Genomic DNA, 27,517 nt, shown 5'->3' on the forward strand with positions numbered 1-27,517 from the left:
TTTTTAGATCATGTTACGCGACAAAGTGGAGGTCTCCTTGGTGGATCAGTAGCAGAGCATGTCACTGAATTTGTGGTCTCTCTGGCCTATATTGAAGGCTGATCGGGGGGGCAGTCAACCACCATGCATCGCTAAAGTGGGTCTACCCTACAGGCGGCTAGTACAGTCTCTAGTAGGCAGTCTCTCAGATTGATCAACAGGACCGCTCAGGAGAGAGCACACTCCAAGTGCTACATTTCCACCTGGCAAAGGCAGTGAAGATAACAGGAACCTATGAGGGCTCAAGGAAGCACTTTAAAGCAGAGGACTCAGAGAGTAGCAGAAATCCCTAGATCTCTGGGCAAAGCTGTGCATCCCAAATGTGTCTGATAGGATCAAGAGAGTGGTCAAGTGTTGATTAGTCTTTGGGGTCTACTGCACTTCAGCTATCACAGTATGCGTACATCTTCTTTTGGTAACCCGATCCAGCATGGTCCCCTAAGCCCCTCTGTGATTCAAGGGACACATCCCTACAGGTCAACTCTCCAAGCCACCATCAAGGTGTTGAGCATCTGGCCTAAGAGCCTGCCTTGGGGTTACTGTGTATGGGTGGCCACCCTGGATGGCCTCTTTAACCATGGCAACCTTACGCAAGGTTTCCATTTACTCCCACAAGTATGTTCCGCTGCACTCCAGGAGGCCCGGGCTGGCCGGGGCATGACACTCTGTCCCCACAGCTGGTCTGATGCAGAGGACCGCCGGTGATTCAAGCAATTCAGGAGGCCCCCCATGTAACTGCTAGCAGGGAAGACTGTGCTTGGCCTCAGCTCCTAAACAGGGCACCCCCGCATGAAAGTCCATCTCTGCGGTCGCATACCAGGGGTAAGCGGGACAGGCATTCACCTAAGCCATTAGGGGTGTGCTCTCTCCAGTCCCTGGGCACAATCACATGTCTGCAATCAGGCCGAGCATTCAGGGCGAGTGACAGAAGCCCCCTCTCACGTCAAAGTTCAAACTAGCTGCTCTAGGGCTCCTGTTCAGCTCATGGGCTGGGTAGGGGGGGGTTATCTCACAGTCAAATGCCCCATGGAGCCGGACGTACCATGAGTCAGTCTTAAAGTTGTGAAGTGGTGCTATCCCTGTTTAGAAACTCTTGGGTAGCTGCCATCGTGGCCATGCCCCTTGCCTTAAAAGTTTAAATTATGAAAATTACATCACATATGGTTCCAATAGAATAGTACGATACTTCTTAGCTGGCTGGTGTAGTCAAAACAGGTATATAAAACATTTTTAGTGGTAATGCATTACTCATAGGAACTTATATTTCTTATTGGTGCAAAAAAGGTACTTGTAGCTTTGAATAGCAGCCCTGCTACCTTTCCATCCGACACCTGTTTGTTCACATGGGTTTATCTCCAGGTCACAAATGATCCCTATCACATGTGGAGTCCCAAAGGGTTCCCTACTGTCCCCTGGCATCTTCAACCTTTAAATGGAGCCTACTGCTGCTCTATTCACAGATAACAGCATCAAATTTCACAAAAATGCAAATGATACACAACTCAGCTAGAAAGTCTCCTGTGCTTCTGACATTCAGTGCCTGAAACACTGCTTGCTCATCAACTAGACCTACAGTGCCTACCTTAAACTCTACCCAACCAAAACAGAACTCCTATTATTTGCCAAGAACATCAACCAAGATACAGTACAAAACTGACTCAATAACATGAACCTTGATGGCTTTGAACCTCATTTATCAAATGATGAAGACAGGTTGGTACAATTGTTCTTTTTTTAAAGAAATCAAACCATTTCTTTCAAAAAGCAACTTCAGAATAGATGTTCAAAGCCTTGTACTCTTGCCTTTAATGGTAATGCCCTACTCCATGGCCTCTTAGACCCCACATTGGCACTCCTTAAGGGCATTCATCATGCCACAGCATGTTACATCCAGAACCTGAAAGAAATATGACCAAATCACCCCCATTCTGATAGAACACCATTAGCTCCCCTTGCCGGCCTGCATTATCTTCAAAACCAGCTGCATCATTATCAAGCCAACACAACCAGCACGACTACTTATCTTGCAAGCATGCTCACCATCTCTTGTGGTTCTGGCACACCTGCCACCAAGACACCATCACACTGCTGAGTGAAAAGTGAAGTGTAAAAAAAAGAAAAAAAAAAGACAACAAGCCTGTTTCATCTATGGACTTAGTATCTAGAACAACTTCCCCATTTCCATCAGGACCACCCAAAAATTGCTCCAATTTAGGAAAGAGTTGAAGACTTGCCTCTTTAAAGAACATTACATCACAATACATTGAGCGTCCACAGTTCAGCTTCCTTTCATATTACTCACCGACTTTAAGTTTGTCCTTGACAATGTACAGTACTCCGCTGACTTTTGACTAAGTTCCCATTATAGAAATATCATATAGATACATTTGAATTACTGCAACTTGAAAATATAGTTTATAAACAAGGATGACTAAACAAAGTTGAAAAGATAAAGAATGAAAATAAAAAAATATTGACCCTGTAAAATATGGACACACCAACTCTTACAATAAAGTGTACTTTTTTAGACAGATGTGCACATGTGATCAGGCAAAAAGCCATCACTCATAGTGTGAGACAGCCATTGGCTGAAGTAGGGTGACCAATTGCTGCATGCTGTGTAATTTGGCATGTGGAAATAAACTCTGAGTGACATTTGACCCAAAGCTGCTTAATGTATATATATTTGGGTGCATTCTTTTATGGACTGTTTTTTATTACATGAGGCTGGGGAAAAAGGTGAAGAAAGGGAACCAGAAAAAAAGTGCAAAATGTTTTGTAGTAGTTGAGCGATCCGAAAGAAGCACTAAAGTGATCACTTAGGTTTTGCCAGGTATGTGTTGTGCCAAACCTGGGCAGATGCCTGTCTACCCAAACTCTCCCTATTAAGAATTGGGGGCTACTTTGTTCCCAATGACAAAGTTTCAGCTTTCGCCACCATCTGAAATATTTAGCTGGTGTACTATTGACCACTTGGTTGCCAATGACAAAGATTCAGCTTTCTCCACCATCTGAAACATTTAGTGGGTGCACCATCGACCACAGCGCTACTGACTTCTGTGTACAGGAAAGGGTGGCCCTTCTGATACCATTTCATCCTGTTCTTCCCATGTAAGCTAAAGAATTGACAGTTTTGGGGCCTGGGCCGTTCAAAACAAAAACGATTATTGTGCAGGCTGCTATAACATGGCAGTTAACCCTGGCATGACATTTTAACAAAAAAAAACTCCTGCTATGTCTAGTGAAGCATTTCTGCTGAAAATAACGTGGAACATCGGCGAGCAACCTGCTGGAGGGCTGGAGAAGGTGGGGCCTTTATCACATAAACAGATCAAGGGTCCAAATGCCCAACATTAAATTGGTTCCGAAATGTACATGACTGATTCACTCATTCTGCTTCAAAGTAACTGTGATTATTGTTTAGGTGCAAGTTGAGAGGTTGGAAGAGACGGGGTCACCATTGAAGGATGTGGTAGGAACAACATCTGGTGCACAATGAATACTTATGAAGGGTGTGGCCTTCAAGGAAGATGTGTTTTTAGCATGATGATTGTTTTGCTTACAATCCAGTTGACCCTTTCATTTGCTGGTGTTGGCGATAGTCCTACAACCTCACTCCTTCCCCAATGCGTCTGTCTACAGTGGCGACACTAGAGAGGACTGGAAAGGAACCTCTGATGCTTGTACCAAACGTTTTCCTTATTTTATTTTTCAGATAGGCCTGATTCCCCAGGAGCTACTCCCCCTCAGCAATGAGCTTGCGCTCCCCCTCATTCCCCAAGCCACTTATAACTTTCTGCCCCCCCCCACCACATTTTCCTGCTGCAGGCGCTAGGCCAACCCACACAACCATTTTTCCATTTGATCCATGTGGGAACAATGAATGGCTAGGAAATTTCCTCAATCCCTACAGAACTGTCTCTGGGGCAAATATGAGGAAAATGTGTGATATCAGGCAATGGTTGAGGTTAGCAGAGCATTCCGGTTAAGAAAATGTTGTAAGATCCAGGTGAGCCACACCACACTAGACACACCTGAATATCTAGTTTTCAGAAATGTTTGGGTTTGGTAGGCTTCCATGGTGCTGTCTGTGCTACAGAAGAAAATCCACAGCTACCCAAGGGGCAAAAAACAGGGTTGGCCTTGAGTGGAACATTTTCATCTGTCCATGTTGTGTTTGGGCCCTTTTCTGTCATGGTCACTAGGTACACTCACACAAGCAAGATACATTTTTATTGTGATATGTGGGGGAACACTGGAAGGTAGGAAACGTATGGCTCCCAATAGATTCCAGAACTTTCCCTCAATGAAATGTGAAAAGAAATGGTGTTTTTAGCCAAAGGTGGAAGTTTGCAAGGGATCCTGGGTAAGAAAACCTTGTGAGACCCACACAGGTCACACAACCCTTGACAACTTTGGTGTGTCTAGTTTTAAAAAATGCCTGGGTATGGGATGGTTTGCTGGTTGGCTGCTGAGCTAGGACCCAAAATCAGCAGCTACCCACGTTGTAAAAAAGGAATCATTTCTGCTGCATGAAAAATGATGTCTCCAGATTGTGTTCTGTGGTGTGTTGTGCCGCAGGCGCTAGGCCCAGGCAAACAAGTGGAATTTAATTGTTATCAGGAGATGCATGGGGACACAGAAAAGTAGAACATTTGTTATTAGCAGTTGGATTTCTCAGCATTTGTGGCTTCCAAATGTAAGCCGGAGTGCAAGACATTTTACAAAATGCCCTGTGTATCACATTCTAGTATGGGTACCCGATAAATTCAGATGTTCAAATAACCACTGCTCCTCAACTTAGTATTTGGTGTACCTTTCAGAAATACATAGGTTATTTTCTTACTTAATTTTCAAGCTTTGTATTTTACCACATGAGTTTCTCTATACTCGGTACACAATAAAAATCCATTGTAAGGTGCAGCTCAGTTGTTGGCTCTTGATACCTTGGATTCTTGGAGAACCTACAACCCTGCATATCCCTGTGACCAGAAGTGTATAGAATACATGATAGTGAGATGCTTTTGTAAACTGACCATCGTGAAAAAAGGTACAGATGAAAATATTGACACAAATTACTGTTTTTCCCTACTCATATTCAATATTTTTTTTCAGTTCCGTAGTTATTGTTTTGGGGAATACTGTGAGAGATTTCTTCAAATTACCTCTAACTGGATTTAGAATTTTGTCTACTTTTCAGAAATGCACATTTTACCGGGATAACCCATGGGTTTCATACCTGTTTCTACCACAAACTTAAAGTAAGTTGAAAGCACACAAATTAGGAATAATGGGCAACCTCTTAGAAAAACGATATAAAATGCTTTTTGATTCATCCCTACTTGTTACTGAAAGATAGGAAGATGGTGATTATAGCACACCAAACCTTTAATTGATGCAATTTTTAGGAAAAAAATACACTTTCTTGAGCAGCACTTTTTTTCACATTTTCCCCCCAAAAACAAAATGTAGGTGGATTTTGGCTATTTTCTTTGTCCCTACTACAATTTTCCACAAGCCCAGGGTGCCTTTAGAATCCCCATGATGTTGGGAAAAAGGAAGCACCCCAAATAGCTAAAAAAAAAAAGGCTCAGCGCTTGGGTGGAAAGCCTCAGCAGTTAGGGGACTTAATGGTACTAAGGCCCTCATTCTGACCTTGGCGGGCGGCGGAGGCCGCCCGCCAAAGTCCCGCCGTCAGGTTACCGTTCCGCGGTCGAAAGACCGCGGCGGTAATTCTGACTTTCCCGCTGGGCTGGCGGGCGGTCGCCTTCAGACCGCCCGCCAGCCCAGCGGGAAAGAGGCTTCCACGATGAAGCCGGCTCGGAATCGAGCCGGCGGAGTGGAAGCTGTGCGACGGGTGCAGTTGCACCCGTCGCGTATTTCACTGTCTGCGCAGCAGACAGTGAAATACATGTAGGGGCCCTCTTACGGGGGCCCCTGCAATGCCCATGCCAGTGGCATGGGCACTGCAGGGGCCCCCAGGGGCCCCGCGACCCCCCCTACCGCCATCCGGATCTCGGCAGTCTGACCGCCGGGATCTGGATGGCGGTAGGGGGGGTCGGAATCCCCGCGGCGGTGCAGCAAGCTGCGCCGCCGCGGAGGATTCAATGGGGCCGCGGTACACTGGCGGGACCCCGCCAGTGGTGCCGGTCCGACCGCGGCTTTACCGCCGCGGTCGGAATCCCCATTGGAGCACCGCCGGCCTGTCGGCGGTGCTCCCGCGGTCCTCCGCCCTGGCGGTCAAAGACCGCCAGGGTCAGAATGACCACCTAAGTGTTTATACATTCCTCACTTACAGCCTGATTGCAAGTTGCTTGTTAAATTCAGTCCTGTACCTCTGTTTAAGCACCCATTGGAATTATGAGTTGTTAGGTATTTAATGCATCCGAAAATTATTGCATGCATTAAATAACTCAATCATCATTAAATTTTGTCAGCTCAAACCTGACGAAATTTAAAGGGCGGAACCATACAGTATTTACTGTGTCATGTGGACTTTGGGGCATCAAAAATATGCCTGTTATTCCCCAACAACTCATAATAGGTGGCATTCATCACACTTGATAAATAGTGTACACCATGGTATTGTGCCTTATCAATTACGATAAATACCACCAACACTTGTAATCAGACTTAAGTTTTTAACTTTAAAGATTTAATATTATTGTGATAATGGCCTTATTTACAGTAGACATATTATACCTAAAGTTTAACATTATTTTTCATGGTGATCTATTATTTGTTTCTACGACCAAGACTTATCGAGCTGAAACCTTAGAGCTGCTTTTTATTTTAAAAAAGGATGCAGTTGTGTTCACATACGATTGAAAAAGAGACACTGCAATGGACCTTTGCCATGTGCCTTTCAAGCCACCTTGTAAGAGGCATGAGGTGGCTGTCTGTGAGCATCAGTAGTCAGCGTACTTTCAAGGGTTTGAAAGTGGCACAAAAATGGACGTTGCACACCAGGCCCTGACAGCAATGGGGAGAGCAAGAAGGAGATAGTTTAGAGAACATGGGAGTGAGGGTGACGTTTGAAAAGATCAATATGTTGAAAAATGTTCCCTATGTCTATATATCACAATACGGGGAAGATATTTTTCTTATTGGGCTTATATCATGGGTCAAAGATTCCCCAACCCCTTTTGACCCCAATATGATTAATTCTCTTCTATCAGTTCTAATTTCAACATCATGTAATTCAAGTCTTAGATCTAACATTCTTGGTGTGGTTTCCCCCCTAAACGTTTTGCCTTCCTTCTTCCTGTTTGCTAAATTTGTTTCCTCTGGCCTTAGGGCTCTGTGCACTTTACCACAGCTAATCAGTGCTAAAGTGCTTGTGCTTACTCCTCTAAATATATAAGATTGCTCACACCCAATTGGCACATTTACTTTACTTGTAAGTTCCAAATAAAGTGTTACTACATATATCTAGGGCCTGTAAACTAAGGCCCATATTTATACTTTTTGACGCAAACCTGCGCCAGCGCAGGTTTGCTTCAAAAAGGTTAACGACGGCTACCGCCATTCCAACGCGCCAGCCGGGCAACATAGTTAAGGAGTGACGGTAGCCGGTGCTGCGGCCTGGTTAGCGTCAAAATAAATGACTCTAACCGGGCAGCGGAGGCGTAGGGAAGACTGGGGGTTGTGCGTCAAAGAACGGTGCAAGTCAGGTTAGAGCAAAGACAGGAGACATGCCCCCCTGCCCAATGGCCATGCCCAGGGGACATCTCTCCCCTGGGCATGGCCATTGCACACTGTGGCATGTTGGGGGGCCCAAGTTAGGCCGTCTATGCCACCTAAAAAATAAAATATATATTACTTACCTCTACTTACATCTACTTACCGTAGATGGGTCCCCCCATCCATGGGTGTCCTCCAGGGGTGGGCGAGGGTGGTAGGGGGTGTCCCTGGGGGCAGGGAAAGGTACCTGTGGACTGCTTCCATGGTCAGAGACCATGGAAATTAGCCCACAGGCCCCTTAATGCCTGCCCTCACCCAGGCATTAAAAAACTGCGCAAATCCGGCTGGGCGCCATTTTTAAGGCCCACCTCCTTCTGTGCGTCAAAATGACGCGGGAGGATAAATAAGGCGCACATGCCATAGAGTAATTTTTTGCACGGGAACGCCTACCTTGCATGTCATTAGCGCAAGGTAGGTTTTCACGTAAAGAAAATGACTCAAACTCCATAACTTTGGCGCTGGACGGGTCTAGCGCCAAAGTATAAATATGTAGATAAGTTTGCGTCGAATTTGCGTAAAAAAAATGATGCAAATCCGGCGCAAACAGAGTATAAATATGGGCCTAAATGTTGCTATTGGGCATGCATCACTCATTGTGCCTTTCAAAATATGTCTCAGGACTGCCATTGCAACCTGTCTGCAGTTTTAAACTGTCATTTCAACTTCACAAAATAAACCATTTGCCACACCTAATCCTTCCTTTTAATACCTGCCAGAGCCTTGCTGGCCCTCTGTAAGGAGTAAGTCTCTAATCCATAAGAGGCGCCTTCCCAAGTCCTGTGCCCTTGGTTGGCATCAGAGTGTACTCCTCTGGCCACAAAAGAAAAATCCTGAAGTTCTGGGCTCTTCGCAATTGTGAACACCCATGTGTGGCACAATCTCGCCATCTGCGATGACAGCCAATGCAAATCTCCGGTGGACCTGACTTTTCATGCTAAGCAACTGCCAGCAACGACCGGCAACTCGAGATCTGCACTTAGCGCTACCGCTTTGACAGCCTGTGGTGACTGCCAATGCGAAGATCTAGCAACAACCATCCACTCCCCCGACAGGATCTTCGAGCTACAGCAATGTATATTTGCAACGCCCTCCCTGCTCCTCGCATCCTCTTCCACCACAAAGTGAACTCTGCATGCCTCACTTTAAAAAGGAAGCTTTTACAGCAGGACTAACCTCGTCCCTGCATCCAGCCCATGCTTCATCGTGGTCAGCCTGGAACTTGTGACTTTCCCCCAGTCTAGCACAACCAGGCAAAAGCAAGTGGTGCTTTGTGCTTTTAGCCTCTATATTTTGATCATTGAAAATTCAGGACTCTGATTGTACTCATTGGATTTTTGTTGTTTTGGTGTCATTTTATTTATTGAATTTTACATTATTTTTCTATATTGGTGTGGGATTCTTCTTGTGTGGTGTTTTAACTGTATTACTGTTTGTGTGCTGCATAAATACTTTACTTATTGCCTAAGATACCAGAGGGTTAAGCGCAGGCTAATCTAGTGACTTTTTATGGTTCGCTCTGATGTGATTTTGTGGTTGTTGCTTGAGAAGGATTTCTCCCCCTTAACCAATAATCAATTTCTCACACCACCACTCTATTAGCTTTTGCAAAACTAAACACAGATCACGTCCTCTCAGAGCATTTGATGCAAATTGTGTAGAATTCATTTTAGTCTCTCTGTGTGGGTGGCCTTCGGCTTCTTCACTAAAATAAAACCATAATAATATTTCTGCAGTTTAAGAAACCAAATACTTCGTTCCATATGGGAGAAGATTGAAAAAGCTGTCTACTAGAGAAAATCTCCACAAAGGAAATATGAACACTAAATTACAAAACATATAAAAGAGACAGATAATTTGAAAAATTAGTCACCTTTTGAGGGAACAAACTTCATACACAATGTTAATTACAGCTATATAGTATGATTACAGTTTATATTGTTGGGAAAAGAAATGCCATTAACAAGTTGACCGGACAGTTTCATGATTTACAGAAAACTAGGAAAAGCTATTACAGTAACAAAAAAACTAGGAAAGCTATTACAGCAACAAAAACTATTACTGTCATACTAGTGTATTTTGCTGTTTTGACTGAAGTGATTAGAAATCCTTGCCTTATGGAGGTCTATAGACAAATTAACATACAAACACATATAAACATGCACTATTATCTCTCGGCCTAATTTTAACTTACTCATGAATAAACATGGAGCTCTGCATAAATGTATGCAGATAGAGTTTTAGACACATACCTATTTTATTTCCGGTAGAAATGCAGCCGTAAGGCAACAAACAGAGGTCTAACGATTCTGCTTCCCAAATAGATTCCATAATTCGAAGAATCTAGACAGAGAAAAAATGATTATTTGTAACACAATCTCCCTGTGTGCCAAACCAACATATTGATCTAAAGATTCGGTCCAGGTAATTTTGTCAAGTGAAGGTTTCTTGCCACACATCTTCAACAGTTGTATGTCAGAATATCAATATCATCTGACAGAAATATTGTGTCCTGAAGATTGTTTCTAAAATTAAAGCCCACTGGGTGTAGATTTTCTATTACTAAGCATAAAAGAGTGGTGTTTCTGTAAGCAACCTTTAAGACAGGATATCTCTGGCAAAATACATTTTTGATACTATTCTAGTTACACACCTACTCAGCACAACTGCAAAACTTTCTGCTTGTGGGTGCAATGTGACACTTCTCCGCACTGTCAGTGGCAGTCTAGTCTTGCTTTGGCCAGCACCATAGCTAAGTTACATTAACCTCATGTCTTTATCTTTTACTGCCTCGTATTCACGGACATTCCAACTGAGCTAAGCATGTCCAGCAATATCATAATGCAATTTCCCTGCAGTAGAGTAGGGCAAGGTTTTACCAGCAGTTCTGGTTCTTTGTCTTATTTAATTGTCAGGGATATGCTCAGTCTACTAATTCATTGTTCTCGCACATTCCACTGGCCACAATTTACTAACGGGCAGGAACAGATTACTGAGCAGTGCAAAATAAGTAAACTAGAGAAGCAAGAGTTAAAATACAACAACGTAGGATTCACATTGAAGAATGTACAAAATTGGCAATTCTGAAATACAGCACACAGAGGTTTATAAAAAGAGGAAGCTCTAGTTCTATTTCATTTTGTCATTTTCTATTTCATTTTTTATGTTTTTGTTTCTCCGTTTGTACACTGTAATGTGAGTATAGTTTTTTCTACTCTTCCTCGGGATATTTCAAAATGGAGAAGAGCTTTCAGAGAAGTGAAACACAATTTACAGCCACTGGACAGTGATACAACTATGAGACAGGTATGAACTGTAAATTTATGAGAGTGAGGAATATTTCACATTACACTTATTTTTAAAAGCATTTTAAGTTAAAAATAGATATGTGTTCAAACAGCCTTAAAATCTGAATTTTAAGTGGCATTTGTGGATCAGGTTACTGGTGAACAAGTAACATTTGTAGTTGACTCTGGTTGATTGATAAGCATGACATCAGTATATTTGAAGAAACTTGAAAGTTGATGGTTTTATTTACATTAGTTGACGCTTGGACCTTTCACCACCTCATATAAATATAAAAGCTGGTTGCATTTGAGGTGGAGGTAAATCATAAATCTCTCATATTTGTGTTTAAAGTACACTAGCAGCACATCTGCCACATTCCTGTTGTGCTGTTACACAATATGCGCTAAGGGGCATATTTATGAGCGGTTTGCGTCATGCTTGCACCATGCAAAGTGGTACATGCTTGACGCAAACCGTAAGTCACATTTTTGAAGCCAAGCAAAGCCACTTTATGTGGCTTTGCATGGCTCCAAAAATATGGAATAAGGCAACACAGCGCAAATAGTTGCACTGCTCTACTCTGCCCTAGGAAGGCATTACATGGGCTTTGCATGGGTTTTCCCACGCAACTCCCATGGATTTTGACACATTCCCAGATTTACAAGAACTTGTAAGCCTGGGAATGAGCCACAAACGTATGCCTTCCTAGGGGAGGCGTAACAAGGTGAACTATATCAATTTCCCCTCGATTATTCCTCTTTCTATTTGTGCTGCATTCTGCACACAGAGAGAGGAATTTGCCTCCCAGGATGGTTTATGTGCAGGAAGGTGCTCCTTCCTGCACAAAAACGATCCTGCATGCAAAGCAGGCACCCTTGCACCATGGTGCAGAGGTTCCTGCATTGGGGCTAGGCAGCCCATTGTGCGCCAGTGCATGTGGAAAACTGCGGAATGCGCCATATGCCTTAAATATGGTGCATTCCTGCCCTTTCCCACTGACCCAGCACAGCAAGGTGACTTGCTGCACTGCTGCACTTTGCCATAAGTATGGCCCTAAGTGTAGACTCTTCAGATGTTCTGGCTAAACATTAACTTCAGAAGAATTGTGTTCTCACATGGCCTTATTAAACATGTTATCCACTCTGGTGGTATATTATCTGCCTGTATTTTGTTAGCTGTTACGCACTCCGGTACTTGTCCTGTAGGCACGTGCTCTTGTTAAACAATTTATGCACTGAGGTGGTGTATTATGCCAATGGTAAGCATGGCATGCATTCAGGAGGTATACTTCACAGATGGTAAACATGTTATTTACTCATGTGGTGTACATCCTGCCTGAGTGGTGTTCTGCTTGTAGTTTTGACTAACCACATAAATGATTACAATGTCATGTGTAACTATAACTACTTCACATTTTAAGTATGTCCACATGATATATGATAGCAGCCCACACTGTCTTAAGCAACCATTTATTCTGCAAAAAACACAAGAAATTTAGTCCTGCTTGATGTATTCATCCCCATTTGCAACACTGTAGTCGAGCCAACACCTTCTTCTCAGACCCACCTGCAGTGGCCAGAGATCTGCCCCCTGCCAGGGTCCCAAAATGAATGCTATGTGACATCCTTCAGATTATCCCATCGCTTTACTCGTCTAAACTACTTCATCACATTTTGCTGCTCAAAATTACCATGTCTCCATAATCTAATATAATAATTTAGTTCCTCTCCCACATGAAATCTCACCAGTGTTCATGCTTCCTGGCACAAACAGGATGTCATCAACACAAAATACAACTTGCAAACCTGGGAAAATCTGAGTCACATTCACAGCCACCCCTAATCTATCACTGCATCCTGCCACTATATTTCAGTCATGATCTCCCTTTACAAACCTGCCTTTCATCAATATAGGTCAATCTACGCATCAACACTTATACGTAGTTTTGCTTCACCTTTGAGTCCAGGTTTCTGTTCCACTTCACTGATACATTATGGTATTTGTGGTTCTCACTGTCTTCAGACCCTTCCTAGATCACGTCCTGGTAGTGGTTTCCTATTCACAAGATTTGTTTCTGGATCCTATGGTTATTCTGACCTCCTTATAAGCGCATCCTAAATGCATCTCTATGTTATCTCTGATTCATACTCTGTTCCAGTTTTTCCATTTCCTATCTTGTGTCTTCCTGTTCCCCAGGCCTTCCCTTCTCCAGGTCCTGGTTCGGCCTTTCCTTCATTGTTGGTTCTCTCAGTCCTTGCACCTTGCTTTCTCTGCACCTGTGCTATTTCAGCCCTGTGAGCGCAGAGTGCAGTGATTTACAACTGACTTCTGTTGAGTCTCCTTATGCTGTGTTGTGTACCTGCAACTATTACAGGTCTGTTCTTTGATTCTGCTTCCCTTTTCCCTTTACCCATTTTCCTGTGTTTGGCCATTTGTAGTATCTGTTTCTGTGCCTTATTTTTCTGCACCTCTGTTCCTGTGTTAGACATTGATCATAGTCTTCTGTCTGCACTCTTCTTGATCTGCCATGTTAAATGCAGACTTCTTGCCTTGTAACCTTTGTTCCTTTTTATCTGCATCTTTCTGTCATGCCTAGTTTAAGTGTAGATCCTAGCCTTGTTTTCAGTATTTCAGCTCTGTGTATTCCAGTCCTGTTCCTGACACTGCCCCTAATTCCAGTCCTACTTTTCCCTGGGCGCAGTTTCTGTTTTGGTGTTCCTTGTTCGATTTCCTGTTGTTCTGTCTTGTGGTTATATTGTAGTTCTGATTGTCTTAGCCTCCAAGGGTGCAAGTTTTACTCTTTTGTTTGCATTACCTTCAGAAACCACACACAAACCCAGGGGTATATTGATGAGAGGTTTGTGTCATGCTTGAACCACACATTGTGGTACATGTGACACAAACCTTCAAGTCATATTTTTGAAGCCATATAAAGCCACTGTGCGTGGCTTTGAGTGGCTCCAATAATATGGAGTAATGCAGCACAGTGCAAATTGCTGTGTTGCTTTACTCTGCACAAGGGAGGTGTTTTATGGGCATTGGGTGGGTGTTCCCATACAACTCTTATGGATTTTGATGTACTTCCAGGTTTACCAAACCTGGTAAACCTGGCAACGCACCAAAAAGACACCTTCCCAGGAGAGGCTTAACAAGGAGAAACGTGCAGCACACATAGATAGAGGAATATGCCTCTATGGATTGTTTTTGTGCATGAAGGGAGCTCCTTCCGGTACAAAAACAATCCTGTATGCAAAGCAGGCACCTTTGCACTATGGTACAAGGGTGCCAGTATTGGCACTAGGCTTCACTCCCCTTGTAAAAACGGTTTGGCAATGGCTTTTTCCTCTCCTTCCAAGAAGCCAGCTCATATTCAAAAACAAAACAACAGCTCCTCCTCTGTGTGATCAGCATTTGTCCTTCAAATGTGGCTTTTCCTTTGAAGCTCTCCTTTTGCACTCACACCCTGTTTGGCCTTCCTGTCAGGGGAAGGTAACACTGCTTCGCAACAGCAGGCCTTTTGTTTTAATTCCTGAGATTTGTTCACAGCTCCCCCTCAGGAGAGCAGGAGGCTGTTTCAAGGACAGGTGCTTGTGTGCAAAAGTAACATTAAATTCGATTTGTCTGGTTTAATGCAACATTTTTTTTATATCCTTAAATTCTAACCTTAGTAGCCCCATTCAGAAGTTAGTACTCATGAGATGTCAGCTTGTAACCTTGTACTCGTCACTGTGGCTACTAGCTTTTCTACAGCAAAAATAATAATGTGGTGTTTTTACTGTCAGAATGTGTACAATATGCCCTACTTTTCAATATACAGCATGCTGCCTTAGGGCTCCCTAGGCTTGCATTAGGGGTCACCTATATGTATTTAAACACAAGGTCTGAACTCTTTCAGTTTATATGACAAGGTCGAGTTAGTAGTTAGAAACCTGCTCTACCAGCCAGCAATGACATGCTGGGAGTCTCGCTTTGCTTTGTTGCACTTGTTGTGGCACAATAAGTGCTGTAGTCCATAAGGGACACTTTAATTTACAGGTACAAGGTACCTCTGGTACTATTTAGTGACTTATAAGTTACCTTGTAATGATAAGTTTATTGTATTAGAAGTAATAAAACAACTCTACACTAAATAATTAAAAATTATAAAACAGCTAGAAAGTAAATGGTCCAACTCCTTTCTAACACAAAAGGATAATATAAGCGTGGACAATGATTTAAACATATCAAAATTGCTGTTAATAAGCACTCTACAACTCTGATGTAAATGGCAGTATCCAAGGTCTAAAAACTTTGTTATTCTTCCTATTGCTTGGCAATTCTGTGTTAACAAACAAAACAATACAGCTTCCTCTATTGATCAAGCCTTAGTGGCAATAAACAAAGGCTTCAGATACTTTTTCTGCCAATCAAGGAGACCTGGACAAATACAAATAATGTGCTCAACAGTTTCATTCTTGTAATTGCAAAGTCGACAAGCTTTTGTACCAGACAATTTAAATTCCACACACCTTCAAACTGAGCTAGGAGAATGTAAAACAAACAAAAACGTAGGAATTTGAGTTTCCAAGATGGTGCCAAGGTTGATGAGAGCTGTGTGTGAATAAGAATCCACAGTATAGTCGTAAAACATATTTGATTTTAATATACTCAGATCCGCTATTCTGCTATTGGAGTTTAGAGTGCAAATCAAGCCTTTCTGCTAAGATCATAGTGTTGCTGCCACGACCTGCAATGGCAGTAGAATATTTCCTTTAGCAGTACTATTGACAGGGACTATGCTCAATATAGAACTGATAATCTTGGAACTTCTCTATTTACCAGTTATAATTTGCTCTAAAGACTCCTCTGTCGATGCTAGATAGTCACAGGTGTAGATTAGTTTAGTAAAGAGAGCTCCAGTCTAAGGGCCTCATTAAGAGTTAGGCAGTCGGACGAGCTGACCACCAAACTTGCGGGGAGGACGCCAGCGCCATGGCGGTGGCCTCCCCCCATGCATATTACAATGTTGCCATCAGGCTGACTGGCAGGAACCTTGTATTACACCATTCCTGCCAGAATTCCCTGAAAAGCAGTCAGTGCGCATTCCGATGGTGCTGGACAGGGGGGCCCCTGCACTGCCCATCAAATGGGCATTGGCTGTGCAGGGGCCCTCCCTGTGGCCCCTGCACTGGCTTTCCGCCAGCCTTTCTATGGCAGAGTGAGTTTAGCGCTGCTGTGGCTGAGTACAACTCAGACCCCATCAGATCGCTGTCAGCCTGTTGGGAATGATGATCATGATGGTGACGGCAGTCCCCTGGCAGGTTTGCCTGCCTGGGTTCTAATGTGGAAGTCGGACTGTCTGGAGTGAGCCGGTCCGACCGTCACTGCGAGTGGGGCGGTCTTTGGACCGCCACACTCGTAATGAGGCCCTAAGTCTTGTCTCGGGACTTGACCACCGTAAGGATAACAATTACTTTATCTCATTCTTACAGATTTTATTCAAGATAATAACTGTTGAGTCATCAAAGACCAAAGAGCCATACAATAACATTGGGATCAATATCTAATGAATTATATTAAGTGCCTGTGAAACCGATCTCCCGCATTAATTGTTAGTAAATCTCTTCACTGATTTAGTGATCATGGATGCTGTCTTCCATCTATTTGTAACCTGTGTGGACCATGATAAGTTGTTAGTTACAGTAACCCCCAGATAGTTAAATGATTTTATTTCTTCAAGGCAGGGTCAGTTTATGTACCACCTTGCAGTACTGGCCTTCCCAAAACACTGATTTAATTAATTATATTTTAGGTGCGAGCTGCTATGTTTGTGGGGGTATATGATTGGAAATTAATTAGGTAATGATTAACAATTTTGTTTTATTAATTGAATATTAATTTTGTAAATTATGTTATCATGTATTTTGATAACATTTTAGGTGGGGGTTACTGGGTTTGTTGGGTTATAGGGTGGGAAGTGAATTAAGTATCTAGTAATTAATAATTATTACTTTATTATTAATTATCAGTGTGGTTATTAGGTATGTATGATATGTTATCAGGAATTATTTTAGTTATATTTTAGTTGCGGGTTTCTAGGTTTGTAGAGGTTTAGGGTGGGAAATTAATTAAGTAATTAATATTGTATAATTCAATATTTCATTGATTAATCATTATGTGAATTGTGTAATAATCATATATATTAGTTATATTAGGTCTGGGCTGCTTGGTTTATAGGATTGTTGGGTTGGAAGTTAAATAAGTAGTTAAGAATTAGTAATTGTGTTACGGGTCCATTTTAGTTGCTTGTCTGTGTACAGTATTTGGTTCGGATTAGGCATGAGGCCTGTGTCCTTTATTCAGATAATGCGCTCTGTTTTCATTCATTCAATTTTATTCATTTTAGCACAGCTTGTTTTAGTAGTGGTGTTCTATTTTGATAATCACTTGCAATTCTGTGAGAGCAACATTATTAGTGTTATGCATGACATATTTTCATCGTGTTCTTTGCCCCGAGTTGACAATAACAGAATGAGAAGAACACAGGATAATATTTTGGTATTGCGTCACAAGACTTCACAAACAGTCTAACACTTAGGCACATACCCGTGTCAGGCTTATTTTGCAAGAACAAAACATGTCCATTATATAAACACCTAGTAGGAGAAAGGGCGTTAGAGGAGGTTCCAGCCAGAATTTCCATCTACACTGCATGTCAGTTTGCAGCCGACCTCAGCTTTGTGTCTCTACAAAACCTGAACTGGAGACTAGAGGCCTGACCTTGTACTAAGATAATGAGGGTGGGGTGTGCTTCTCATGGACACTGAATGGCTTACACTGCTATGCTCTCGCTAGAGGTTAGAGAATAGGCTTTGAGTAGAAATTATATACTCATGTTTATCGCAATATGTTGGGGTTGTTCATCTTTACATCTCTGATATTCACAATCCTGATTTTGTTATTCCTCATTATCCTAATCATTGTAGCTCATGCATTTTTTCATAGATTGCAATATTTTCAATAAATGTTTTGAAAACCATTAGGCATCTTTTGACTTGCCTGTGTGAGTGTAAGAGACTTGTATTTGGAGAGAAAAGGGTAAGGCTTGTTTACCACGATTTCCCTGAGGGATCTTCGGAGTTCCATGTGCTAGGCTGCCACAGATCACCTTTACAGTTTGGGTTTTGCTGAGGTGCTGCTAGAGAGCCCGGAGGGTTGTGCCAACAGCTGCCAACTGGTGTGGGACTGACTCAGTCCCCTACAAGCAGAGGTGCTGCCACCCTTAATCCCGAAGTCTCGTTGAAATACGAGAGTCCTTACAACATTTATTAGTTATTTAATTGATTATTAATTATGCAAAGTGTGTTACTTTTTTGGCTTTGAGCCGCAATAAAGTTATGATGATGAAATTGTGTTATGCTTATTTTAGCAATGGGTTGCTAGGCTTCTAGGGGTATATTGTGGCAGGTTAAAAAGTAATAATTAAATGACCATTATTTTTAAATTGAAAATTAATTATTACATTGTTTTCGAAAATTGTAAATTGGTTAATTGTTTTTTTATTGTATATATATATATATTTATGTATATATATATTATGCTAAGTGTCAGAGTCACCAGATCCTCGGGGTCCGTGCACGTTCCCAACACTTCCACCACAAGACAGCTCCAATACTCTGATTAGATTTATCACAGAGTCTAAGAGAGTTCAAGTGGGGAAAAGGGGATTAGGACGGGAACAGCTGGGAAGGGGACCTGTAGGAAGCAAAAGGCTAAAACACAACATCAAAATTACATCTCATGAAATCAGTACCCTGCTACAACTCTAAGCTTCGTCTTTTCCGAAAAACATGAACAACCCTAGAATAATCCTAAAACTGACTAGGCTTTAGATGACCGAATACCTGAGGAGGAAACAGGAAAAGTTAAATAGGATTTTCAGATTCAAATACTTTCTTTAGCATGAGAATCAGGAAACACTCTGAGCAATTTCTAAACAACCATATGAATCTCCTTTTAGGAATACATATCAGGAACACACAGAATTACCTTTAGAACTCTGGTATTGTGTTGTGTTCATCTCAGAAAAAAACATTGGGAAGTAAATTGCGCACACTGCTGATTTTTATATGAGTATTAAACACCATAAAGGTTTGTGCACCATGAAATCACACAACGTAGATTCAAGGAATAAATCACGTGACGTGTCAACTTGAAATGCTACCAAGAAAATGTCTTAGAATGGTAGGGCACAGTAACTTACATTATTTATACACGAGGAAAGAATTGTGTGTCTTGCCGATTCAAATGCCACCATACAAAAGCCAAGAAATGGTAGCGCACAATGAATAACATGAAAAAACACTCAAGGAAAAAATCGCGCGTGTTGCCAATTCGAATGCCACCATGTAAATGCCAGAAAATGGTAGCGCACAATGAACAGCATGAATTACACACGAGAAGTGAATCGCGCGTTTCGCCCATTCGAATGCCACCATGTAAATGTCAAGAAAAGGTAACGTGCAATGAACAACAAAGTTAAATGCTCATGAAACGAGTTGCACGTCTTGCCAACTCGTAAAACATCATGTAAATGTCAAGAAATATCAGCGCGCAATGAACAATAATGTAATAACGAAGTCAAATCTTTATGGAATAAATTGCGCGTCCTCCCTATTTGCAAACCACCATACAAATGTCAAAAAATGGCAGCGCACAAGTAATCTGTTATTCATTTAAGAATTAAAAACAAGAATATGAAGATTCTCAATTACGGTGTTGGGAAATGTCCAAACACCGTCTTACCGCCTGGAAACAGTGATCACCAATGAGAGATGGGTGCAGAAGACTGGAAAATCCAAATAGGCCGCCGGGACAGGAGCTCAGGAAGAAGCTGCTGCTCTGCACCGGGACCTCTGAATAGTGAGCACTGGAAGTTGGGCTGACTCTCTTTTATAGAGTCTTGTCCCAGCCTAGAACCACGCCCAGGCATGTTGCAGGGAAAGTCTCCAGAAGGCCCTGGAAAGGGACCACACCCTAACACACTCTGAATGTCTGCAGCAACACATTGTAAATGTACAGTATTTATAAGCACCTTAAAAATGAATCTTTTGGATGGAATTCTGCAATGCAAAAGGTTAAACAATAACATATCATCACAATGCATAAATTACTTTATCTTGCGAGTGTTGGGTTTTTGCATTCTAGATGCACGTAGAGCGCGCACTGTCCTGGTGTTGACAGTACTCCCCTCTCCCAGGCGCGCTCTAGGGCCTGGTTTATCTGGATTGAGACGATGAAAGCGTCTCACAAGTACTGGAGCATGAACATCAGATGCGGAAACCCATGAATTACTTTCAGGGCCATAACCTTTCCATGAGATTAAGTACCATAGGTTACGCCCTCTCAGTTTAGAGTCCAACACTTTCTTGACTTCATATGCTTCTTCCCCCTGTACTAGAACAGGAGCTGGATGAGGGCGGACCTTTTGGACTGCCTTTTTTAAGAGGGAAGTATGGAACACTTGACGAATCCGTAATGATTTTGGCAATTGTAGTTTATAGGTCACAGGATTGATTTGCTGAAGAACAGTGTAAGGACCTATAAATTTGGGGTTGAACATGTGCTTCGTCTTGAAGTCTTTATGTTTTGTGGAAAGCCACACTTTGTCACCAGGTTGATACTGCGGTCCCTCACAATGTTTCTTGTCATAATGCTTTTTGTATTTTTGTTTGGCTTTTTCTAAATGTTGTTGAATCGATTTCTGAGTTTGATGCAAATGTTGAATGATTTCTGACACAGCTAGAGTGAGAGAGCTTTCTTGAGGAATTGTGATGGGCAAGGTGTCAGGGTGATAGCCAAACAAACCAAAGAAGGGTGTAACGCCAGTAGAAGTGTGGAAGGAGTTGTTGTAGGCTAACTCAGCTAACCAGAGCATTGATGTCCATGAATTAAGTGCTTTTTCAGCGTAAGCACGTAGGTATTGCTTCAAAGTCTGATTTAGTCTCTCCGTTTGACCATCTGTTTGAGGATGGTGGCTAGTAGATAGGGTAGATGTCACTTGGAGTGTTTTACACCATGTCTTCCAGAAGTTGGAGGCAAATTGCGATCCCCGATCGGAGAGGATCACTTTTGGCAGTCCATGATAACGAACCACTCTATTTAGTAAGATAGTTGCCAGTTCACTAGAGGTGGGTAATTTCTTACAGGCAATGAAATGTCCATATTTTGTGAGACTATCTACTACCACCAGAATTACTGAATGCTGTTGTACCACTGGCAGACCTGTAATAAAGTCTAAAGAGATGTGTTCCCACAGACGACTTGGGGTTGGGAGTGGGTGTAACAACCCTTTTGGTTTTGAATGACTTGTTTTAGTGCGAGCACAGACTTCGCAGTTGTTTACCATTGTTTTTACATCCTTTGTTAAGCTAGGCCACCAAAAATAGCGTTGGATAAATTCAAGAGTTTTAGGAGTACCAGGGTGACCTGCTGTAGGTATAACATGCAAACAATGAAACACTATCTTGCGAAGTTTGGTAGTGGGCACGAACAAACGAGCATCGTAAAAGGGTAATCCTTGCTTGATTGATCTTTTCGGATCTGCTTGGGCCCACGCCTGCCATTTTTCAACACTGAATGAATTGCGGATGTCTTCAAAGAAATCTTCTGTTTTTATGATACATAGGACCTTGTCAGGAGCAATGATAGCTCTGGAGGTTTGAACTGCAGGCAATGTGGTAGACTCTTGGCGGGACAAAGCGTCAGCTTTGCGAATATCTTTACCAGGCCGGAAGGTTACCACAAAATCAAACTCGGCAAAAAACAGCATCCAGCGTAATTGCCGAGGAGTCAAAAGTCTGGCAGAACTCATGAATTGAAGACTGCGGTGATCAGTATATACTGTGACAGTATATTTAGCTCCCAGCAAATGATGTCTCCATTCTTTAAAGGCGTCACGAATCGCCAGAAGCTCTTTTTCAGCAATGACATAGTTCTGTTCGGCTTCGTTCAACTTCCGAGACATGTAAGCTACAGGATGAAGCTGACCAGTGTCTTTGTTTCGTTGTGACAAGACTGCTCCTATCGCCACATCTGAAGCATCAGCTTCCACTATGAAAGGTCGATCCGCATCTGGATGAGTCAAGACTGGGGCAGTGGAGAAAGCTTCTTTCAAAGTTGAAAAGGCTTGGCCTGCTTCTGGGGACCATACAAATTTTTCTTTCTTTCTTAATAACTTAGTAATTGGAGCCACTGTCTGGGAGAAATGATTGATGAACCTCCGGTAAAAATTTGCAAAGCCCAGGAAACATTGTACATCACGAACAGACTTTGGGATGGGCCATTCAGATACGGCTTATACTTTCCTTTCTGCCATCACCATACCTTGAGGGGTATGGATAACCCCTAAAAACTCAACTGTGGTAACATGAAACTCACACTTGGTTAGCTTGCAATATAAATGGTGTTTACGAAGGGCTGCCAACATTTTCTTGACATGTTGAACATGTTCATTCTCATTGTCTGAGTAGATCAAAATGTCATCAATGTAAACTATGGCAAAGATATCAAGGTACTCTCTAAGAACGTAATTTAAGAAAAATTGAAATGCTGCTGGAGCATTGCACAGACCAAAAGGCATGACGGTGTTTTCAAAAAGGCCATATCTTGTTTTGAATGCCGTTTTCCATTCATCACCCTCTCTCATTCTGACCAAATGGTAAGCACCTCGAAGATCAAGCTTCGTGTAGATTTTTGCTTTCTTTACTTGTTCCAGTAAGACCGGAATTAGAAGCAAAGGATATTTGTTCTTGATGGTGATTTTATTCAAGCCCCTATAGTCGATACAAGTTCGAAGCTCTCCGTTCGCTTTTGGAACAAAAAACAAAGGAGAAGCTGTGGGAGACTTAGAGGGGCGGATGAAACCATTCTCTAAGAATTTCTCCAAGTATTTTCGTAAATGTTGATTTTCATGTTCTGACAGGGCATACACACGACAGTTGGGAAGTATTCCCCCTGGGACTAGATCAATTTGACAGTCATAAGATCTATGAGGAGGTAAGTTCTCTGCTTCCTTCTCATCAAATACATCTTCATAAGACGAATACTGTTTGGGCAACTGAACTTCTTTCTCTGCGGCGGTAGCTATGTAAGAATGGCGAACTTCGATTCTTGAGTCCTTTGGAGACAATGTTCTTTACATAGCACTGATGAGAACACGATCTTTCGTTCAGCCCAATTAATCTCTGGATTGTGATGAGTTAACCATGGCAAGCCAAGGATGATCACATACTGGGGAGCATGGATCACGTCAAGGATGAGTTCCTCTTTATGTTTCTTTCTTTGATTTTTACCTTCACAAATTATTGTCAAGGGGACAGTCTGAAGAGTTATCGGACCTCCAGTCAAGAGCTTTCCATCAATTGCCTGGATGGTTTCTGGAGTCTTCTTTTCAATACATGAGATCCCCATGCACGAACCAATTGGGCGTCAACAAAGTTTCCGGTAGCCCCAGAGTCGACTAGAGCCTTCTTGAAATAGGTCTTTTTCTTGACCTGAACTCTTATTCCCAATTTTAGATGTTTGGATTGTGAAGGATCCACGGTGACACCCAAGAGCAACCCTTCTCTGCAAATTGGGTGCTTTAGATTTTCCGACTCGACTGATGCATTGGTTGCAACTTTTTGAACTGGGCCTCGCTTGCTCTTTGTTTTGATTGGACAATCTTCGGCGAAATGACCTTTCCGCCCACAATAGAGACATTGCCCATTTTTTCTGCGTAGATCCTTTTCGTCTTTGGTCAAAGGTCTCCTGATGGTTCCAATTTCCATTGGTTCTGGCGTTCTTTCTCTCGGAGTTCTTGAGTCTTTGTTATCATGAGCATGCCAAGAATGTTTTTCAGTCTTTTTACGCGTTCCTTTTCGTTCATTTAAACGATGATCAAGCCTCAAGACAAGGTTTATTAAATCTTGACAGTTTGCAGGTTGTGGGTCGATTCGCGCAAAGATGTCTTTTAGCTCCTCTTTGAGTCCCCTGTAAAACAAGGCTGCTTGTTTTTCTTCAGGCCAGGATGTCTCAGCGACCAGCCGATTAAAGTTGGCTAAATATGATACTAAGTCCTGATTCCCTTGGCGTAAGTCTAATAATTCACGATCTGCTGACTGAGTTACAGTTCTACGATCGAAAACTCTCTCAAATTCACGAACAAAATTTTTCCAGTTGTACAACAGGGGACTATTTTTACGCACAAGAGGAATAGCCCAGGTAGCTGCATCTCCAGACAGATATGACAACAAGAAAGCTTCTTTAGACTGGGCATCGGGGAAAGTATGTGGTCTGCAGGTGAAGTGAAGTTCCACTTGAACCAGAAAAGATTGCGCTTTCAAGGGATCACCTGAGAAGCGTTCTGGAGGAGCTAAAGGAATGGCCGAAGGAACATTGAGGGAAATGTTAGTTGGACTACCTCCAGAAGTCTGAGAAGAAGTATCTGGCCAAGACACACCTGTGGGACTTTGTTCTTTCTTCTCAACCTTATTCTGTAACTGACTCACCCTCTCAGCTAGACTATTTGTCAAATCCTTTGATGATACCACTTCTGACTGGAGCTGGGTGATAGCCTTGACTAGCTCGTCCAGTGTGGCCATGCTGAGAACATACACAAACCAGGAGGATAATAATTTGTAGGCTCACTATTCTGTCAGAGTCACCAGATCCTCGGGGTCCGTGCACGTTCCCAACACTTCCACCACAAGACAGCTCCAATACTCTGATTAGATTTATCACAGAGTCTAAGAGAGTCCAAGTGGGGAAAAGGGGATTAGGACGGGAACAGCTGGGAAGGAGACCTGTAGGAAGCAAAAGGTTAAAACACAACATCAAAATGACATCTCATGAAATCAGTACCCTGCTACAACTCTAAGCTTCGTCTTTTCCGAAAAACATGAACAACCCTAGAATAATCCTAAAACTGACTAGGCTTTAGATGACCGAATACCTGAGGAGGAAACAGGAAAAGTTAAATAGGATTTTCAGATTCAAGTACTTTCTTTAGCATGAGAATCAGGAAACACTCTGAGAGAATTTCTAAACAACCATATGAATCTCCTTTTATGAATACATATCAGGAACACACAGAATTACCTTTAGAACTCTGGTATTGTGTTGTGTTCATCTCAGAAAAAACATTGGGAAGTAAATTGCGCACACTGCAGATTTTTATATGAGTATTAAACACCAGGTGTCAACTTGAAATGCTACCAAGAAAATGTCTTAGAATGGTAGTGCACAGTAACTTACATTATTTATACATGAGGAAAGAATTGCGCGTCTTGCCGATTCAAATGCCACCATACAAAAGCCAAGAAATGGTAGCGCACAATGAATAACATGAAAAAACACTCAAGGAAAGAATCGCGCGTGTTGCCGATTCGAATGCCACCATGTAAATGCCAGAAAATGGTAGCGCACAATGAACAGCATGATTTACACACGAGAAGTGAATTGCGCGTTTCGCCCATTCGAATGCCACCATGTAAATGTCAAGAAAAGGTAGCGCGCAATGAACAACAAAGTTAAATGCTCATGAAACGAGTTGCACGTCTTGCCAACTCGTAAAACATCATGTAAATGTCAAGAAATATCAGCGCGCAATGAACAATAATGTAATAACGAAGTCAAATCTTTATGGAATAAATTGCGCGTCCTCCCTATTTGCAAACCACCATACAAATGTCAAAAAATGGCAGCGCACAAGTAATCTGTTATTCATTTAAGAATTAAAATCAAGAATATGAAGATTCTCAATTACGGTGTTGGGAAATGTCCAAACACCGTCTTACCGCCTGGAAACAGTGATCACCAATGAGAGATGAGTGCAGAAGACTGGAAAATCCAAATAGGCCGCCGGGACAGGAGCTCAGGAAGAAGCTGCTGCTCTGCACCGGGACCTCTGAATAGTGAGCACTGGAAGTTGGACTGACTCTCTTTTATAGAGTCTTGTCCCAGCCTAGAACCATGCCCAGGCATGTTGCAGGGAAAGTCTCCAGAAGGCCCTGGAAAGGGACCACACCCTAACACACTCTGAATGTTTGCAGCAACACATTGTAAATGTACAGTATTTATAAGCACCTTAAAAATGAATCTTTTGGATGGAATTCTGCAATGCAAAAGGTTAAACAATAACATATCATCACAATGCATAAATTACTTTATCTTGCGAGTGTTGGGTTTTTGCATTCTAGATGCCTGTAGAGCGCGCACTGTCCTGGTGTTGACACTAAGTGATAATGCTTATATTAACAGTTTTATGTGTTTTCTAAATTAATACAATTATGAAATATATGTAATGTGTTTGAAGTGAAGTAGTTTAGCTACTGTTGCTTAGACTGGAGTGGGCACAGTAAATCTTACCCTCCGAAGTCCAACGCTTTCCCTACTGTTGCTGAGACTGGAGTGGGAATTAATACATTCTGACCCTCTGAAGTACAATCTTTTAGCTACAGCTGCATTAGACTGGATTGGGAATGGTAAACTTTACCCCTTAAAAGTTCAATACTTTTCCTACTGTGGAACAGACTGGAGTGGGAATGGTAAATGTATCCCCCTCTGAAGTCCAACTCTTTCCCTACTGTTGCTCTGTTTGGAGTGGAAATAACATATCTAACCCCTCTGAAGTTCCATACTTTCTCTACTGTTGCATAAACTGGAGTTAGAGTAGAGTATGTATTATCCCCAGACTTAAATACATTTCCTGATATTGTAAAATATTTTTATTATTAATATTTGTTTATAATTTTAATTTTAGATTTTGTTTATATTTTTATTTGTTTCTACATTTTTATATGTTTGGTAAATGTCTTCTTATTTTCATATTTTATTTGTCTGGTAATTTATATAATGGTTTGTTTTGCAATTGAATTGTTAATATTTTCTGGGTTAGAGTCAAATTAATACCCTCAATCGTTTCTAGGAAGATCATGACTGATAACGGCCTAATGCAAGGCTGCATGTTTGTGCCCCTTTTATTCAACTTGCATACGGCCGACATGGGTGCTGCGCTGAAACATGCCAACCTTATTCCCCCAAAGATTGGCAGAACCAAGGCACCCATACTGCAATATGCTGACGACATCGTCCTCTTGGACCATTAGAGAATCGGCCTGCAGAGAGCCCTGAATGCATTGCACAACTATAATATGGCTAAGAAAATGGCAGCAAATGGTTCCAAGACCGAATTTTTTGACTTTGGACACCCAGTCAAATAACCAAACTTCAGGTGGAGCCTAGGGGTGTTACAAATATAAAACGCAACTCTTACAACTACCTGGGTGTTTGGGTTACAACCAAAGAAGGGCATAAAAGGCAATTGAGGCATCCCACTACAAAAGGTGGGGCAACTATTGTTAGTGTGAGCAATCTGAACAATTCTCTGGTAAGCCCGTCCACTAAGAAGGGTTTTGGCAGCTACTCTGTT

General features: G+C 42.1%; 1 protein-coding gene across 1 annotated transcript in view; it reads right to left on the reverse strand.

Annotated features, from left to right (window-relative positions):
* Positions 1 to 27,517, reverse strand: part of PIK3CG (phosphatidylinositol-4,5-bisphosphate 3-kinase catalytic subunit gamma) — a 271,650-nt gene that overhangs the window by 57,767 nt on the left and 186,366 nt on the right. Inside the window, exon 7 of the mRNA XM_069229845.1 lies at positions 10,032 to 10,122. Within this exon, the coding sequence (XP_069085946.1) occupies positions 10,032 to 10,122 (91 nt within the window). The remainder of the gene's footprint in view (positions 1 to 10,031; positions 10,123 to 27,517) is intronic.

Source organism: Pleurodeles waltl, chromosome 4_1 (assembly GCF_031143425.1).
Source record: "Pleurodeles waltl isolate 20211129_DDA chromosome 4_1, aPleWal1.hap1.20221129, whole genome shotgun sequence".
Classification (NCBI taxonomy): domain Eukaryota; kingdom Metazoa; phylum Chordata; class Amphibia; order Caudata; family Salamandridae; genus Pleurodeles; species Pleurodeles waltl.